Genomic DNA, 17,575 nt, shown 5'->3' with positions numbered 1-17,575 from the left:
TCCACACAGTCATACACATACATGTTGCCACTGGCTCTTACAAAAGAGTTCCTGTTTGGCGTTACTTTCCAGTCGTCGGGATGAGTTGCAATGCATCTCTGTCACCTAGTTACAGTGATGTGACTGTTGCCTTGCAATTGCGCGATGTGGGACTGTGGTCCAACATCTTTGTTTCATAGGAAGTGATTTATTAGTATTTTATTTATTAATTTTTGGCTGTGCTGTGTCTTTGTTCCTGCACAGCCTTTTCTCTAGTTGCAGCAAGCAGAGGCTACGCTCAGGCTTCTCATTGCAGTGACTTCTCTTGTGGCAGAGTGCAGGCTCAAGGGCGGGTGGGCTCAGAAGTTGCAGCTCCCCAGCTCTGGAGCACAGGGTTAATAGTTGTAACGCACGGGTTTAACTGCTTTGAGGAATGTGGGTTCTTCCCGGATCAGGAATCGAACCAGTATCTCCATTGTGAGGCAGATTCTTCACTATTGAGCCACCTAGGAAGCCCCCAAAGAACTTTTAAATTCAATGTGGCTTTTACCTATGAATACTTACGTTGGAATTAAAACTGAGAAAATTTCAAGATATTTATTAATTCATTTAAAGTTTATAGTTATAAACTCCTTATATTTTTAACATAAATAGTATTAAACTGTATTTCCTCAAATAAGAAAAAACTCTGAGAAATGTGGCATTATTTAATATTTTTGCAAATCTCTCTGGTATCTAACTTAGTAGAGGACAGATTTTCATATCTGCTTCTACATTCTATCTGGTATCATATTGAATGTCAATATAACTTCTGAAAAACTCCACTGTATATTTGTGAAAGGAGCAAATCATGTCTCAGTGATATATGAAAATTGTTTTGATCTTACGGACTCTCAGAAAGGGTCTTGGGGAACAGGAATCTTTGGACTACTCTTTGAGAACTACTAGGCATGAATGAAGTTATGCAGACCTAGTTAGAAAAAGGCTTTTAGAACTAAGCCATGGCTATTCACCCAGCTGAATCTGTACATCATTCTTTATTAGTAAAATTTTATGTGAAATAATTGACCCTTTCCAAATCATTCCCTATCTTTGAAGCTTACTGCCCTTCTCATAACATATAGGCAGGTCCTCCTTGTTTTCTTAAGCATATAAATTGATCAAACCTTTATTTTACTAACCAAAAAACCTCTCAAAATAAATAATTGAAAGTTACTTAGCAAACGAATAAACCGTATTATCCTAATATTAAAATATATTTAATTTTTAAATAATGTACATTTTCTTTTTTTTCTCTTAGGGTATCAATATTCATTTAGCTAAAAAAATGATTGAAGATCGGAGTAGAGATTACATGAATGCTAGGCGGGTAGCAAAGGTATGGAATTCCATCAGGCCACTTACTATAATGTTTGTTATGAGTATGTTATTTACACAGGGGCTTTTCCCATCTGGTATCACTCAATATGTTCAATCATTGGCAATCTTAACTAATAACAGTTAATTACATTGTTTGAACAGATGATGTATTTGATATTTAAAGTGAAATACCTCTTTACGGACTTGTGAAAGGATAAAATAGAATAAATCAAGTTTGGAAGAAATTATTTTTTAAAATAGAGAAACAGAGGTTATAGAGACAAAGTTCTACATAGAATTAATCAAGTAGTTGTTATCCATCCCTCCTATCTGCTCATACATATCTGAATACTGTTACTACTGTCTGGTCTAATGACATTGCTCTCAGGGACAGAGTTTTGTCTTGTGTACATTCCTTTCCACTCAGTGAAACTGTTAGAAGTTAGGGAAAATAGCCTAATACTATGAACTATTGAAGTTTTAAAGTTTCTCCAGAGATGGCAATAATGATGCCACCAGATCATTAGTCATGTTGATCAGTCAACCTCTCTGTCCTGAGAATGACTTTCTGTATCACCTACAGAGAGGGCCCAGGGCTGTTCTGTTCACCTTGTCCTGGGAACCTGTTCTTGGGTAATTAATCTTTTATCTTTCTCCCTGCTCTTAAATAGTTTTTAGGTTATATTAAACAAAGTAGTAACTAAGATCATGGCATCTGGTCCCATCACTTCATGGGAAATAGATGGGGAAACAGTGGAAACAGTGTCAGACTTTATTTTTTGGGGCTCCAAAATCACTGCAGATGGTGATTGCAGCCATGAAATTAAAAGATGTGTACTCCTTGGAAGGAAAGTTATGACCAACCTAGATAGCATATTGAAAAGCAGAGACAATACTTTGCCAACAAAGGTCCGTCTAGCCAAGGCTATGGTTTTTCCAGTGGTCATGTATGGATGTGAGAGTTGGACTGTGAAGAAAGCTGAGCGCCGAAGAACTGATGCTTTTGAACTGTGGTGTTGGAGAAGACTCTTGAGAGTCGCTTGGACTGCAAGGAGATCCAACCAGTCCATTCTAAAGGAGATCAGCCCTGGGTGTTCTTTGGAAGGAATGATGCTGAAGCTGAAACTCCAATACTTTGGCCGCCTCGTGCGAAGAGTTGACTCATTGGAAAAGTCAATGATGCTGGGAGGGATTGGGGGCAGGAGGAGCAGGGGACGACCAAGGATGAGATGGCTGGATGGCATCACCGACTCGATGCACATGAGGTTGGGTGAACTCCGGGAGTTGGTGATGGACAGGGAGGCCTGGCGTGCTGCGATTCATGGGGTCACAAAAAGTCGGCCATGACTGAGCAACTGAACTGAACTGAACAAGTAGTATTTGGGGAGGGGAAAGGCATTTTGAACAAAATATTCCAAACTGATCAACTCCATTCCATACATGAGTTGTTCTTCAGCTTACCACAGAATTCTAAATGCTTATTGTCTAGGAATATGAGACAGTAATGAAAGGTTTGGACCGCAATGCTCCCTCAGTGCCTCCTCAGAATACTCCTCAGGAAGCTCAGCAGGTGGATATGTGGAAGAAGTACATCCAGTGGGAAAAGAGCAACCCTCTACGTACAGAAGATCAGACCCTGATAACTAAAAGAGGTAAAGATTAGCTCTCCTGAGACTCCAATTATATGCATGTTAGGCCACTTGATATTATCCTATAGGTTACCAAGGCTGTTTTTTTTTTATCCCCAGGCTTTTTTCCTCTTATGTTTCTCGGACTCAATAATTTCTATAAATGTCTCCATGTTCACTGGCCTTTATTTTATCATATACAGTATGCTGGTGAGCCCATTTGGTGAATTCTTCATTTCAAATATTCTACTTTTCAGTTCCATAAATTTCCATTCTATGAATTTTTATATGTATTACAGTTTTCTTTTTTCCGTTGAGATTCCATGGCCATTACCATCTTTCTCTTTCTATCCTTGAGTATATTTAAAATAGTTATAAAACCCTTGTCTGCTAATTCAAACATCTGTGCCATTGAGGGTTTGATTTCTTTTCCTCTTGACTATAGGTCACATTTTTTGTTTTGTCAGAAGTCTGGACATTTAAAAAAAAATTTCTGGACATGTAAATGATACATAGTAAAGACTAGATTCTGTCATCTTCCTCTGAAGAATGTTGGGTTTTATTTTAGCAGGGAGTTAAATTACTGGCAGATCTCGACTTTGTGGAGGCTTGGTTTTACAGTGTTAGGATGAGCCTGTGTTAGTGGCCTTTATCTCATGGTAAATCTCTTAGTCTTGGGATATAGTCTTTACTCTTAAGACAATGGAAAGTTCAAGGTGTTTACTCAGAATCCCTTAACCTGATGGGAGTCAGAATCTAAACATGGTCTCCATTACAGTGGGCAGCTGATGAGATATCACTCAGCTTTCAGCTCTTCTTTCTGCTCGGGCTCTTTGTATTTTTTCCTGTGGATGTCTATTATAGAATCAGTTAAAAATTTGAGGGCATTTATGTCTAGATTTTCAGCCTCCACCTTCTGTGGTTCTCTTTTGGGGGATTTTTCCCCCTTAATTTCCGGTTGCTTTTCTAACCCAGAACTCCATGTCACTTACCTCAAGCTGGTAAAACTTCAGCATTTGACTTGAGTTCTAGCTATCCCAGAACTATACACACAGGGCTGTGTATTTGAGGGGAATAGCATATTAAATACATGTCTACAATTTTTTAAAATTCCAGTTTTTTAGTGCTCAGGCCTCTCTGGTTTCTTTTTCTTTTGGTCATTCTCTGGTGCCTTCAAATTGTTGCTTTTTGTATTGTTGATGATTTTTTCCCCCACGAGAGTTAGTCTTACACAGACTGCTCTGCCACTGCTAGCCTAGACTTTGGAACTTAAAAAGACTCCTCAGTCTTGCCTTGTTCTCTTAACCTAACAAGTACTGTTTCCTTTGCCTGCACCATTTTTGTATCTACTCCTGTCCTTCCTGCCTCTACTTACACTCTCATCTGACCAGATTCTATCCCTTCTACAGGTTTCGCTTAGATGTCAGGTCCTTAGTGAAGCCTTTCTTGAGTCTCTAAACTATGTTAAGTCCTGCTGCTGTAAGTTAAGATTACACTGTACTTTCCTCATCATGCTTATTTTCACAATTGTTTTCTTAATATCAATCTTCCCAAAATATTGCAGACTTCTTGAATATAGGAAGTCTTAGTCACTGGTATATTCACAGTGTCTTTCACATTCCATAGCATATAGTTCGGAGAAGGCAATGGCACCCCACTCCAGTACTCTTGCCTGGAAAATCCCATGGATGGAGGAGCCTGGTGGGCTGCAGTCCATGGGGTCGCTGAGGGTCGGACACGACTGAGAGACTTCACTTTCACTTTTCACTTTCATGCATTGGAGATGGAAATGGCAACCCACTCCAGTGTTCTTGCCTGGAGAATCGCAGGGACAGGGGAGCCTGGTGGGCTGCCGTCTATGGGGTTGCACAGAGTCGGACACGACTGAAGTGACTTAGCAGCAGCAGCATATAGTTGGTACTCAATAAATATTAATTTAATAAATGATTAATGAATGGGTTTGGGTGGATGATAATAATCACTAAAGTTTATTTCTAATTATCATTCATTATTGAGGGCCCTGTCTTAGCCTAAAAATTTAGTTGTGATACTTATATGGATAGTTTTATAAATAATGTTTATTCTAATTAAATGTTGCAAATGTCTTCTCTTAGTTATGTTTGCTTATGAACAGTGCCTGCTGGTGCTGGGCCATCACCCTGATATTTGGTATGAAGCTGCCCAATACCTTGAGCAATCAAGTAAACTGTTAGCAGAGAAGGGGGTGAGTGTTCATTTTTTCCCCCCTTTTTGGTCTTTTCGTGGTTTCGATATAGCAATAATTTACTAAAAGTATAACACTGAATTTTGGTAATAATGTGTAAGAATTGAAAACTTTAATCTTATGTCACTATGAATCTTAGTGACCCTGTGATTAGACTACCTTAGAATTAAAACATAGTGGCTCTTTTTTAATGTATTAAAGTGATGAATCACTTAGAGTACTTACATAATTCTTTTTTATGTTGAAATAATGGAAGAAGTCTTTGGAATTTTTTAAGAATCCAGAAATGCATGTATGTCCATAGGTATATACATATGATGAGTCTGTGTTTTATTCTCTTTCAGCTACATTAAAATTACTGTAAGTGAGCTTTCTTTTTTCTCTCCTAGGATATGAATAATGCCAAATTATTTAGTGATGAAGCTGCTAATATATATGAAAGAGCCATAAGCACTTTATTAAAGAAGAATATGCTTCTTTATTTTGCATATGCAGATTATGAAGAGGTAAGTTAAAATATTTAGAACTTTCTTATAATTGGATTTTTTTTACTGCAGCACTGAATTTTTTTTCCTAGCTGCTTCTCTGCCAGGCATGTTTCTTTTTGAAGACAGAGATAATGCAAAATGAACCGTTATTAGTCCTTAGCTTATTATATATTTATGCTCAAAGCAGGTGCCTTTGTGGGATGCAGCCTCTGGATTCCTCAGAGCTCAAATCCTGCTTGTTTATGAGTAGGTATTTATATCCACTTCTTCTCTACCATCTTAGAGTCGCATGAAGTATGAGAAAGTTCACAGTATATATAACAGGCTTCTGGCAATTGAGGATATTGATCCCACCTTGGTAAGTAACTTTATAAATCTCTTTCCCACCTTTGCAGTCTGCTTTTATAAAAAAGTTTTTTAATCTATATAAAGTAAAATTTGCTGTTTTGTTGAATTGTTAGTTCTGTGAATCTTGACTAATAACATAGTCATGGGACAACCATCACAATTAAAATATAAAACACTTAAATCACCCCACAGAATTTCCCTCACCTGACAACCGTTCCCTGTCTCCCAGTCCCTGACAATTACTGAGGTACTCTCTGCTCTATTTTTTTTTTAAAGTACAGAAGTATGAAACAGCTACAGTGGGGCTTTTTCTAACACCTTCCTTGTGAGCATAGTTTGAATGCTATGTAATTGTTGCTTAATAAATATTTCTTTTTAAGTAAATAGAGGCAAGAGAAACCAACATTCTGGGAAGCAGTTAGACAGGAACTCACTCTACTCTGTAATAGTGGTTTTCAAAGCCACTATTTTTGCAAAAGTGTAGTGGAACTCTTTCAATTAGAGGAGAAGTGGACAGGCCAATGCACGGGGCTCTAGACCCTCTGCCTCACGTCAACTACAGATCCATTCCTTTTTTGTTTGTTTACCTTGGGATTCCACTGCTTGCATTTAGTCATCTTTTTAAAATGCGTTTAGCAGCCTGCATCGGTGCTATACACTGTGCTAGATTCCAGCAGTATAATGACAAATAAGTTAAATTTCATCCCTCAAGTAACTCATAGTTCATTCATCTGGGCAACGAGGTTTGGCATCATCAAAACTGGGCCAATCAGGAGCCTACTCAACAGTCACCCTGTGTATAGTCCAGAGACCTTTGTTCATCAAATAAATATTGCATATTCATTATGTGTTAGGTACTCTGTTAGTGCAAAGTATAAAATGATTCAGTTATCAATGAAGTTACATTGTATGTTCTTTAGAAAATAGAGTAGTGGGTTTTTAAAGCAATAAATCAAGAAATTCTAGTATTTTCTAGTATTTTCACTTTTATTCCTTCTTAGGATTTAATTAGCATGTTTGGAATTACATGATTGTAATGATTATAAAACCTTGTGACTTTACTAAAGATCACAGAATTTTACATTTAAAGGGTGAATTTTGTGCTATGTGAATTATATCTCAATTTAAAAAAATTAATTTGCATGCATCTTTAATACCAGAAAAAATTGCTTATGGATTTAAATACTGCAATATCTATAATCTTATTGATACTTTTCAATTTCTCAAGTATTCAAATTGCTTTCTTATACAGCAAAACATGTTAGTATAGAAGTATGGTGAGTCTGTATTAGATCCCACAGGCATCACATTCTACCTAATCTATAGGAAACAAATACTTTTTTTGCATAGGTATATATCCAATATATGAAATTCGCAAGAAGAGCTGAAGGGATCAAATCTGGAAGAATGATATTTAAAAAAGCAAGAGAAGATACCAGAACCCGCCACCATGTCTATGTTACTGCAGCACTCATGGAATATTACTGTAGTAAGGTAAGTCCTGAAATAAAATATAAAGGTAGAATAATTTCCTTTATCTGAGATAAACTAATTAAAAGAAAGGCAGTCCTAGTTTCTGTTATTAAACTTTAATTCTTCTGTATCATAAAGGAGACCTAAGTGTATCTGTGTAAAATTACATGGAGCATTGTTCATATCCCCTCTGCCTGCTAATTTATACCTTATTAAACTCCATATTTCTGAATCTAAATCCCCTGAATGGTATTTAGTGCTGCAGTTTTTACATGATTTTAATATTCATTTTAATCTTAATGTACTTAGTCATATTTAAATGTAGTTTTAATATTCTTTGAGTATCTTATCTGATGGAAATCAGTACTTTGCTTTCTTTACTTCTAGGACAAATCTGTTGCCTTTAAGATTTTTGAGCTGGGGCTAAAGAAATATGGAGACATTCCAGAATATGTCCTGGCCTATATTGACTATCTTTCTCACCTCAATGGTAAGTAGAGTCTAGATCTGTAATGGTTAATATTAAACCATCAATGTCATTCTTTGATATTATGTTCCTGGAATTTTTCCCTCTGCAGAATGGTCTTTAATTCTGCAGCACATTCCCAACAGTAGTAGGAATAAAGCCACAAATCTCAAGCCATGAAAACTTAAAAATGCCCAAGTAGTAGAGTAAAATGCCCTGAGGCTACTGGGGAAGAGATTTCAAAAAGAAACATTATGTTTATGAGCATCTTTATCTTTATTTTTCTATTTTGCTGTAATAATAATAATGGCAATCCTTTATTGGGTTTCTACCTTAGACCAGGCACAAGACTAGAGAATTCGTATATGTATGTATATATCTCATTTAGTCAACTTAACCACACCACAATCCAGGATATGTAATTTCTTGACTAAAAATGATCTGGTATAAAAACTGATTTAAGAAAGAAATATAAAAAATTATGTGTCATGTAAATAATTAGATGTTAAACTTAGATATCACAGGTGTATATTAATGATTTTAATATTTTAGAAAAATATAACATTCTGTCTACCTACATAGTTCAGTTCAGTTCAGTCGCTCAGTCGTGTCCAACTCTTTGTGACCCCGTGAATCACAGCACGCCAGGCCTCCCTGTCCATCACCATCTCCCGGAGTTCACTCAAACTCATGTCTATCGAGTTGGTGATGCAATCCAGCTATCTCATCCTCTGTCGTCCCCTTCTCCTCCTGCCCCCAATCCCTCCCAGCATCAGAGTCTTTTCCAATGAGTCAACTCTTCGCATGAGGTGGCCAAAGTATTGGAGTTCAGGTTTAGCATCAGTCCTTCCAAAGAACACCCAAGGCCGATCTCCTTTAGAATGGACTGGTTGGATCTCCTTGCAGTCCAAGGGACTCTCAAGAGTCTTCTCCAACACCACAGTTCAAAAGCATCAATTCTTCGGCGCTCAGCTTTCTTCACAGTCCAACTCTCACATCCATACATGACCACTGGAAACACCATAGCCTTGACTAGATGGACCTTTGTTGGCAAAGTAGTGTCTCTGCTTTTCAATATGCTGTCTAGGTTGGTCATAACTTTCCTTCCAAGGAGTAAGCATCTTTTAATTTCATGGCTGCAATCACCATCTGCAGTGATTTTGGAGCCCAAAAAAATAAAGTCTGACACTGTTTCCACTGTTTCCCCATCTATTCTCCATGAAGTGATGGGACCAGATGCGTAGTAGAAAAGAATAAAACTTAAAACATGACTTTGTATTTCAACTTAGTGATTCTACTCTCTGGAAGAGGACTTAATTCCAGAAAGTAAGTTGGTGGAGCATTTAATTAAAAAGAATTTCTTGTATGAAATGAATGTTCCTCACCAGTTTTATATTATTTTGCTTCATTTTTTAGAATAGTTACTAGCATGTATAATATTTTTTACTGTAAAACTGAGGATGGAATCTGATGTCAGCTTTGTTGTTGTTTAGTCACCTCGTCGTGTCTGACTCTTTTGTGAGTCCATGGACTGTAGCCCTCCAGGCTCCTCTGTTCATGGAATTCTCCAGCCAAGAATACTGGAGTGGGTTGCCATTTCCTTCTCCAGGAAATCTTCCCAACCCAGGGATTGAACCCACATCTCCTGCATTGCAGGTGGATTCTTTATTGCTGAGCCACCAGGGAAGCCCAATGTCAGCATTATTATCTTCTAAAATCATCCATGTTCATCTACCACCCCACCCACCTATTCAGTACCTTTTGTTTAGTATGGTCTGGCTTCTAGTTACAGGTCCATTACTCAGTTAACAATGAGCTGAATCAATTTACTTCATCTTTTTGAACCTCAAGCTTCCTCACATATAAATTCTGGTTGTGATAATACTTAGACCCCTCTGTGTAAGATTTTTGTGAGGATACAATGAGATAATGCTTTGTTAAATTATAGAGCTAAATTTTTTTAATATTTAAAATTTTCTTTAATATCCTAGAGGACAATAATACTCGAGTTTTGTTTGAACGAGTTTTAACATCTGGAAGTCTTCCTCCTGAGAAATCTGGGTAAGCCATTGTGAAAACTTACTGGTCAGGTTCTAATGGCAGCTTTAATACTTGAACTGTAGTCTATGGGATGAATGTTTGCTTGTTGTGAGTCTTAAGTTTCAGTAGAAATTTCCCTGCTCTTTAGAAGTTTCATTTACAAATGGCTGCCTGCAATATTTTCATACCTGTTTAAGATTTGTTAAAAAAATTTTTTTTGCATACTGACTAGGATTATTTTGAGAGATGCCTTAACAATTTGTTATTAAATATTTTAATATATCTTTCTCTATATCCCTATAAATTGATATGAACAAATTAGGGCAGAGTTCTGAAATTTTTGTATCTCTTTTTCAAGAGCAAAGACTCTTACAAAATGAAAGTTTGTTTGACAGGTTACATCCCTGATTTATGGTTTTGACTCTGTCAGTTATACCAGAGGAACAGGATGGTATAGTGGTACAGTGAAAGTAGGAAGGCTTTGGAGTCTTGGGTTCAAATTCCAACTCAGTCAGCTATACCTTGGGCAGGTTTCCTAACTTTCCCAGTTCTTACTTTCTTGTTGAGTAGCAATAATGTCTACCAGTATAGAAGTTTTGCGATAGTCCCCTACCTAGCATAAAATAGGAAGTCACTGTATTACTTTAGTACAGAGGTGCTTAGTAACATTTTAAGTAGAGTCTCAGAGAATTAATTTTGGCTGTTAGAACAGTGGTGAGGCACTAATTTGTCCCCAGTGATCCCTATTACTGGGAAAAAATAGAGAGCAATCATGTTAGATTTTGAAATGTATTTTTATTCATACATTGCACAAAGAATGTAGTCTACATTTTAATTCATGCCACTACAAAATGGTGAAGTCATATCATTCAGGAGTAATTGGAAATCTAGGTTCCTTTTCAACTCTTCCCACCTAGAGTCGGTTTACTGTCTCTAGGATAAATGTCTCATTGACCACAAATGATAGGAAGTAGGCTAAATAAGGAAAAACAAAAAACCCTTAAATATGAAAGTATTTAGGGTGAAAGGTTATGATGACTATAGTTCACTTTCAGATACTTAAGTGAAAACATAGGGAAGCAAATGTAGCAAAATATTAATGATGACTGAATCTAGGTAATGGAATATAGGTATTCATTATACTACTCTATGTTTTGAAGCTTGGAAATCTTTATAATAAAAAAAATAGATTCTTATAATTTAAATATGGGGGAGGAAGGGAACTGGAAGATTTTTGTAAGTCCCAAACCCAGGATGGTGAAGTATTGATTATATTTATTTTCTTACAGAGAAATCTGGGCCCGATTTCTAGCTTTTGAAAGTAATATTGGTGATCTAGCTAGTATACTCAAAGTGGAGAAAAGACGGTTTACAGCATTCAAAGAAGAGTATGAAGGCAAAGAAACAGCTTTACTGGTAGACAGATACAAGTTCATGGATCTATATCCTTGCTCTGCAAGTGAACTAAAAGCACTTGGGTATAAGGTATGTACTTGGGCTTACGATGTGTGTGATGTCTGTACTTTCCCAACGTTTTAGAAGAGTTCATGGACAAACTTTAAAGTAAATTCTGAAATTGAAATTAGTCTAGTTTTATTATAGATTTGCACAATACAAAAAGTTCAGGGATTTTCCTTGGGTTTGTGAAATATTATCAACAGTACTGAACAAAATGAGAATTAAAATGAGATTTAACAAACTTTCATTCTTTCCCTGAAATTGTCAATGCCTATTTCTTACATTTTGTGGGCAGGTGGACAATCTGAATGTCACTTGTTAGTTTTTCTCTAACAGTTCTTAAAATTGAGGAGTGTGTTTTGATAGGAGATCTTAAACCAAATGTAATTTCTGCTATATATGTTGTAGATATAATGAAGAAACTTTATAGCTTGGTAAATCCATAAATTTCTTTGAAGTGTTTGTATCTTTAAACAGGGCTCCTTCAGTGGACGCCTTTAGGAAATTATTTAATCGGCCAAAAATTTCGTTCCAGTTCTGGAACAAAACTGGAACAAACTTTTTCCTCAACCCAACAGCTTATCTAGGAATGGAACTCCTCTATTTGGACTACTGCATCATTAAGAAAACAGATCTGGAACCTGAACTCATTCAGGCCAAAAGGAAAGATTAATAGCCTAGAAATAGCCCTTGGTGAGAAACCATTGCTCTATCATTGCTTGATTTTTCTGTGTCAGGTGAACAAAGACCAGATGAAAATCCAAGAGGAAGCTATATCCATAAGAGTACTGGATTGATTGGTCTCCTTAAGCCAGCCAGCATTAGGATGTTCCTCACCATCATTCTTCATTTCCTCACTGCCCTCTTTTAGCCAGAGTCTCACTGGTCTTGTGTCTGAACCAGATTAAAATAAACTTCAGACCTTTTCATTAATGGAAGCTCCAGTTGTGTGCCAGCCCCATATTCCTATTCTGAACTAGGGTTACTGCTCAGGGATGAGGGGATTCTGCTCCTGGTTTAACAAATTCTTAATGAAAAGCCAAAGGCATTTTTAAGACTGTTATGTGGAATCTTTAGACTGTTTCAACTTTGCCAAGTTGAAAATGGAAATTAAGGAAGTTAATGAAAATATCTTCGTGAATTTTCCATCTTGTATTTCTGTTTATATTCTCTGTATTTGGGAAGGATCAGTATGCTTTCGTGTGTGGCACATAAGTGAGAGTGGGAAAGAGAGGGAAAAAAGCAATTCTCAGTGGGTGTCCTCATTTAGATTTGCCACCAACTGCATATGAGCAAGTTTTGAGAACATGAAATTCTCTTATATCCCTTGATGCTGGCAAAAGAGGCTCTCTCTGAGTTGCTCTCAGCCCTGGCAGGCATTGCTGGGACACTGAAAAGAAGACAGAATGGGTGTGAGGTCAGAGAGGCCTGTGCTCTCAACTCCTCTGTCTGCTTCTTAGCCATATAACATTGGAGATAGCAGAACCTCTTTGAGCGTTAGTCCCTTCTGTAAAATGGAGGTGATCCTATCTACCTCCTCAGAGAGTGAATGAACGGCAAAAATTGACAAACAGTGGTTACTCAACAAACATTTCTTCTCCCCTGTAACAGTATGTTGGGAATAATTTTTCATTTCATTAGCAAAATCTTATGAACTAACGTAGGTGATAAGCTTTGTTAGGTTTCATGAAAGAGCACCTTACTTAATCAGCTTCTTCACTTAGAGAACCTGATGGATGATGTTCGGTTTTAGTGGAAAGGAAATATCAGAAAATATCTAAAACTGCAGATTTTCTTCCAAATTACCCCACCTCTACCTGGTATTTATTACCTACCAGGTATATACATCTACCCGGTATGTATTACCTACAAAAGGATCCTACAAATGTCCCCCCTGGTGACACTGAGTCTAATGACTCTTAACACTTGTCAGTCTTCACTGTCATGGAAGTTCTCACTTTTCTTTCTCCATTCTCACTATGGTTTTAACCCAGCTATTTAGTGTATCCTCAGGAGTGTAGAATTGCACAGTTCTACTCTGTAAGTCCCTTTTTCAGGTTTAGGATTCTTCTGTTCTGCATTTTCAGGATGTCTCCCGTGCTAAGCTAGCAGCTATAATTCCAGACCCAGTTGTAGCTCCTTCTATAGTGCCTGTTCTGAAAGATGAAGTGGATAGAAAACCAGAATACCCTAAACCAGACACTCAGCAGATGATTCCATTTCAGCCACGACATTTAGCACGTAAGCCATGACTTTAGATCCAGTACTGAGACCTCAGTTTGTTTGTTGGTTTAAATCCAGAGGTGTGTGGGGGTTGGAGGGGGCAAACTAATGTGACCTTTCCATTGTAGGTTAATAATTAGACTCAGGGTCAATAATGACAAGTGATTTGGCTATAATCTTTGGATCAAGATGAATTTAAAATGTCTTAAACAAAAAACCTCACTGATCCAGATTGTAGTAACACATTCGGCAGTGATACTTAAGAGAGTTTTCTGAAATGCCGCTACATACAGGTTACCTGCACAGCTGGAAACTTACTTTGGTGATATTTGGTATTGTTTATAGTTACTAATATGTAGTAGTCTCTGAATTCTATTTGAACAAGGCCCTTACAATGAAATATGTTATTGTATAACTGACTTTAAATGGGCTTGCTGAAAAAATGACTTGTGAGGCTTAGACATGATCTTTGACAAAAACTGACTAACTCAGGTTCTGGATCATCTTACGCAAAGTCACTTGTTTACTTTTCTGCCCCCCAGTGGCCATGAGGTTGAGACTGCTTTCACTGTCTCACCCACTTGAGTTTGGTCAAACATATAAAACACTAAAAACATTTTAAGATGTTTTTAAGCAACATAGACTCTTTGTACATAGTAATTAATGTACAAATTACTTGTGTTAGTTATTACACGTATAGAAATTCTTCCGTCCCATTCCTCTATTCCTTTCTCTTACAGCTCCGGGCTTGCACCCTGTCCCTGGTGGAGTGTTCCCAGTGCCACCTGCAGCAGTTGTTTTAATGAAACTTCTCCCTCCTCCTATTTGTTTCCAGGTTTGTTCACCATTTTCATGACAGATACTTGCTCTATGGGTAAATATAGTAATTATGTATTTTTTTATCTTGGGAAATACAAAGTGGGGCTATTTTAACTTGTCAGATTATTGGGGATTAAGTTTTCTTTGTGTCAAAATAGGGTCCTTTTGTACAAGTGGATGAACTAATGGAAATTTTCCGAAGATGCAAGATACCAAATAGTAAGTGACTGAGGCTCCATTTTTAGAGTGGAATTCACAGTATTGTCTCCAAGATAGGAGAGATCGCCACGGAAGCTTCCAAAACCAGCTAGCCACCTTGCGGCAGTACAGGGACACCTCGCAGGGGTCCAAAACCTCTTTGGTGCAGAGAGGCCAGTTCATGTTCTAATTCTGCTAAGAAAAATATCATAAAAAGCTTATCTTTTCTCTTCATGTGAACATGCACTATCAGATTTTGCTTATGAAAACTGTATTAATTTTAACCATAGTTTTTTGTCTTTATTTAGTATCAGTAGTACTATCTCAGAATTTGCTAATAGGACACTACAAAATGATAAAGTATCCAAAGTAGTACATATGTTTTCCTTCACAGCGTACTTTTTTTTTGAAATTGGGCTATAGGTACTTAACAATGTTGTGTTAGTTTCTGCTGTGTAACAAAGTGAATGACACAGTGGCATACTTGTAAACACCCTCCAATAGTCCTTTTGTTTTGCTTCAATAGCAGTTGAAGAAGCTGTGAGGATCATTACTGGAGGAGCCCCAGAGCTAGCGGTAGAAGGCAACGGCCCAGTGGAAAGTAATGCAGTGCTCACGAAGGCTGTCAAAAGGCCCAATGAGGATTCAGATGAAGACGAGGAAAAGGGAGCTGTGGTTCCCCCTGTTCATGACATTTACAGGGCGAGGCAGCAGAAGCGAATCCGGTGAAGCAGGTGTAGCGCCCGCCTCAGAAGAAAACTCTTATCCTTTTGCCTCTAAGTCGTATGTTTAAAAGAGACAATGCTTTGTTACAAGGTTCTTGGAAACAAAGTTGTATTGTCATTGGTGCCTCTATCATATGGTTCTTGAGAACAACAACCAACCTACATGAATTTTAGGATTTGGAATAGACCTATGCTCTAAGCAGAACTAGGTTTTCAAAAGTGTGAGAACAGTACTAAGTGGCAGAACCACATTTTGTTCCTGCTTCAAGGGTGTCTTGTATGTACCACTTGAAGACTTGTGGGTTTTCAACAGTTTTATTTTAAAAACTGGATGGCTTATGATTGTAAAGCATTTTATCACATTTTCTGAAAACAGCTGTTTTGGTTTGCTTATGTAGAGTCCTGCCTTATTGTTCATTTTATTTATGGCAGAATGTACGGAATCGGTTTTGTAGTTTAACAAACATTTTAAAACAATCCTTTAAAAAATAAAAGGATCTCAAAAAAAGTCATGTCTCCTGCTGCTGCTTTCGTTCACATCTGAAATAGCAGCTTATGTTATTCAGCCAATACAGTTTACAAATAAACGTCAACAATACAAGTCATCTTGTATTTACCATATATACAACTATTGTCCTTTCCTGGTCTTTTTTGCTACTATTTGAAAACATGAGGGATCCATTTTTAAGAGATAAATTAAACATTTTAGAAATCCTCAAATATGAATGCATTTTCCCCAAATTAAATCTGAGGGAGACTGAGCTATTTTATCTTTCGTCTCTCTTAAAAGTGACATAAGTGTGGTATTCCTTTAATCACTCACTGTCTTGCTCTCACATGTATTTCAGTGTTCATTAAAGAAAAACTACTGGCTGGCTGCACTAGCCCTCGGCAACGGTCCACACTCAGAGTGTGGAGTGTGTTTCGCGCTGAAGAAATCCACTTCTTACCTATCAAAGAAAACTGTGGCCAAGTAACCAAAAACTGATTACAGTGAGCAAAAATTTATCCTTAAAAAAAATAAGTCAGAAGAATTGTTTTGCTCTTTATTAGGAGCATTACCTCCTCTAGGCTCGTTTTTAGAAAACTAGACCAAAAACAAGTTGAGCCCTGAGGATTGTGATTGATTCAGAATAAAGGCTAAAAATAAGGACCAAAAAAAAAAAACAAGAGGAAAAGTAGTAAGGCTATAAAAAGACAATCTTACATATTGGGTACACAGTTTAGAATTTGAATTCAAGTGTGATTAAATTTCAGCTTCAAATATTTCTACAAATGAAGACAAGTTCTATCAGTTTCTTATATAAACTTACATGTAGCAAAGTTATACTTACCGAAGTTGATCACAAGTGTGTCTCCAGTATTTTACCAGTGAAGCTGAGTAAAATTTCCTTAAAACAAAGTCAGCTCTACCTCAGATTTTGTTAAGTATCATTTTTAAGCTGTGTGGGTTTTCTTTTTAATATCATGGTTATCAACAATACAACCTGAAAGGCACAAGTAGTACCATATAGTACCATATAGCAGACTTTAAAATATAGAGATATGCAATCTTTGCTGGAGTGCTATCGTTGGGTAGTGTATTGAAGACAAACTGATTTCAAATACCTGTAATGGTCTGTAAGAGTGTTTCCATATGAGCAAAGCCATATGATTATGCAAGGAAAATGATCTTTTTTTTTTTTTTAAAGCATTGTAACAAGAAAACACACATACACACCCCTACCTACCTTGGTGAAAAGTGCTACTAAGGACTGTTGCTGCTGCTGCTAAGTCGCGTCAGTCGTGTCTGACTCTGTGCAACCCCATAGACGGCAGCCCAACAGGCTCCTCTGTCCCTGGGATTCTCCAGGCAAGAACACTGGAGTGGGTTGCCATTGCCTTCTCTGGGGACTAAGGACTGTTAAGGCCATTTATATGTATTATAATTGCTCCTACTGCATTTATTTCTAAGATTTTTTTCCCTAGAAATTATATGACATTTAAACTTCAGATTATTTCTTGTTAAGAAGAAAACATTTTCTTAATATTCTCTCTATATATGTAGAACTTAATGTTCTGTCTATATATATGCACTTTTGGTTTTTAGTATGATTCTCTGTGAATGTTTGATAATTAATTCCTTCATCTAACATCAAGTAGCATGA

At 37.0% G+C, this 17,575-nt stretch overlaps 1 protein-coding gene across 1 annotated transcript in view; it reads left to right on the top strand.

The window, feature by feature from the left end:
• The window catches only part of CSTF3 (cleavage stimulation factor subunit 3), a 68,375-nt gene extending 52,480 nt beyond the window's left edge, over positions 1 to 15,895 (top strand). Inside the window, exons 9-21 of the mRNA XM_055549275.1 lie at positions 1,280 to 1,357; positions 2,828 to 2,990; positions 5,081 to 5,190; positions 5,580 to 5,696; positions 5,962 to 6,036; positions 7,377 to 7,520; positions 7,887 to 7,989; positions 9,957 to 10,026; positions 11,295 to 11,490; positions 13,551 to 13,704; positions 14,427 to 14,521; positions 14,664 to 14,724; positions 15,230 to 15,895. Of these exons, the coding sequence (XP_055405250.1) occupies positions 1,280 to 1,357; positions 2,828 to 2,990; positions 5,081 to 5,190; positions 5,580 to 5,696; positions 5,962 to 6,036; positions 7,377 to 7,520; positions 7,887 to 7,989; positions 9,957 to 10,026; positions 11,295 to 11,490; positions 13,551 to 13,704; positions 14,427 to 14,521; positions 14,664 to 14,724; positions 15,230 to 15,432 (1,569 nt within the window). The 3' untranslated portion in view covers positions 15,433 to 15,895. The remainder of the gene's footprint in view (positions 1 to 1,279; positions 1,358 to 2,827; positions 2,991 to 5,080; positions 5,191 to 5,579; positions 5,697 to 5,961; positions 6,037 to 7,376; positions 7,521 to 7,886; positions 7,990 to 9,956; positions 10,027 to 11,294; positions 11,491 to 13,550; positions 13,705 to 14,426; positions 14,522 to 14,663; positions 14,725 to 15,229) is intronic.
• Positions 15,896 to 17,575: the final 1,680 nt, after the last annotated feature.

Source organism: Bubalus kerabau, chromosome 15, assembly GCF_029407905.1.
Source record: "Bubalus kerabau isolate K-KA32 ecotype Philippines breed swamp buffalo chromosome 15, PCC_UOA_SB_1v2, whole genome shotgun sequence".
Classification (NCBI taxonomy): Eukaryota; Metazoa; Chordata; class Mammalia; order Artiodactyla; family Bovidae; genus Bubalus; species Bubalus kerabau.
The sequence above is the reverse complement of the archived record's forward strand: the minus strand, read 5'-3'. Positions and strand labels throughout refer to the sequence as shown.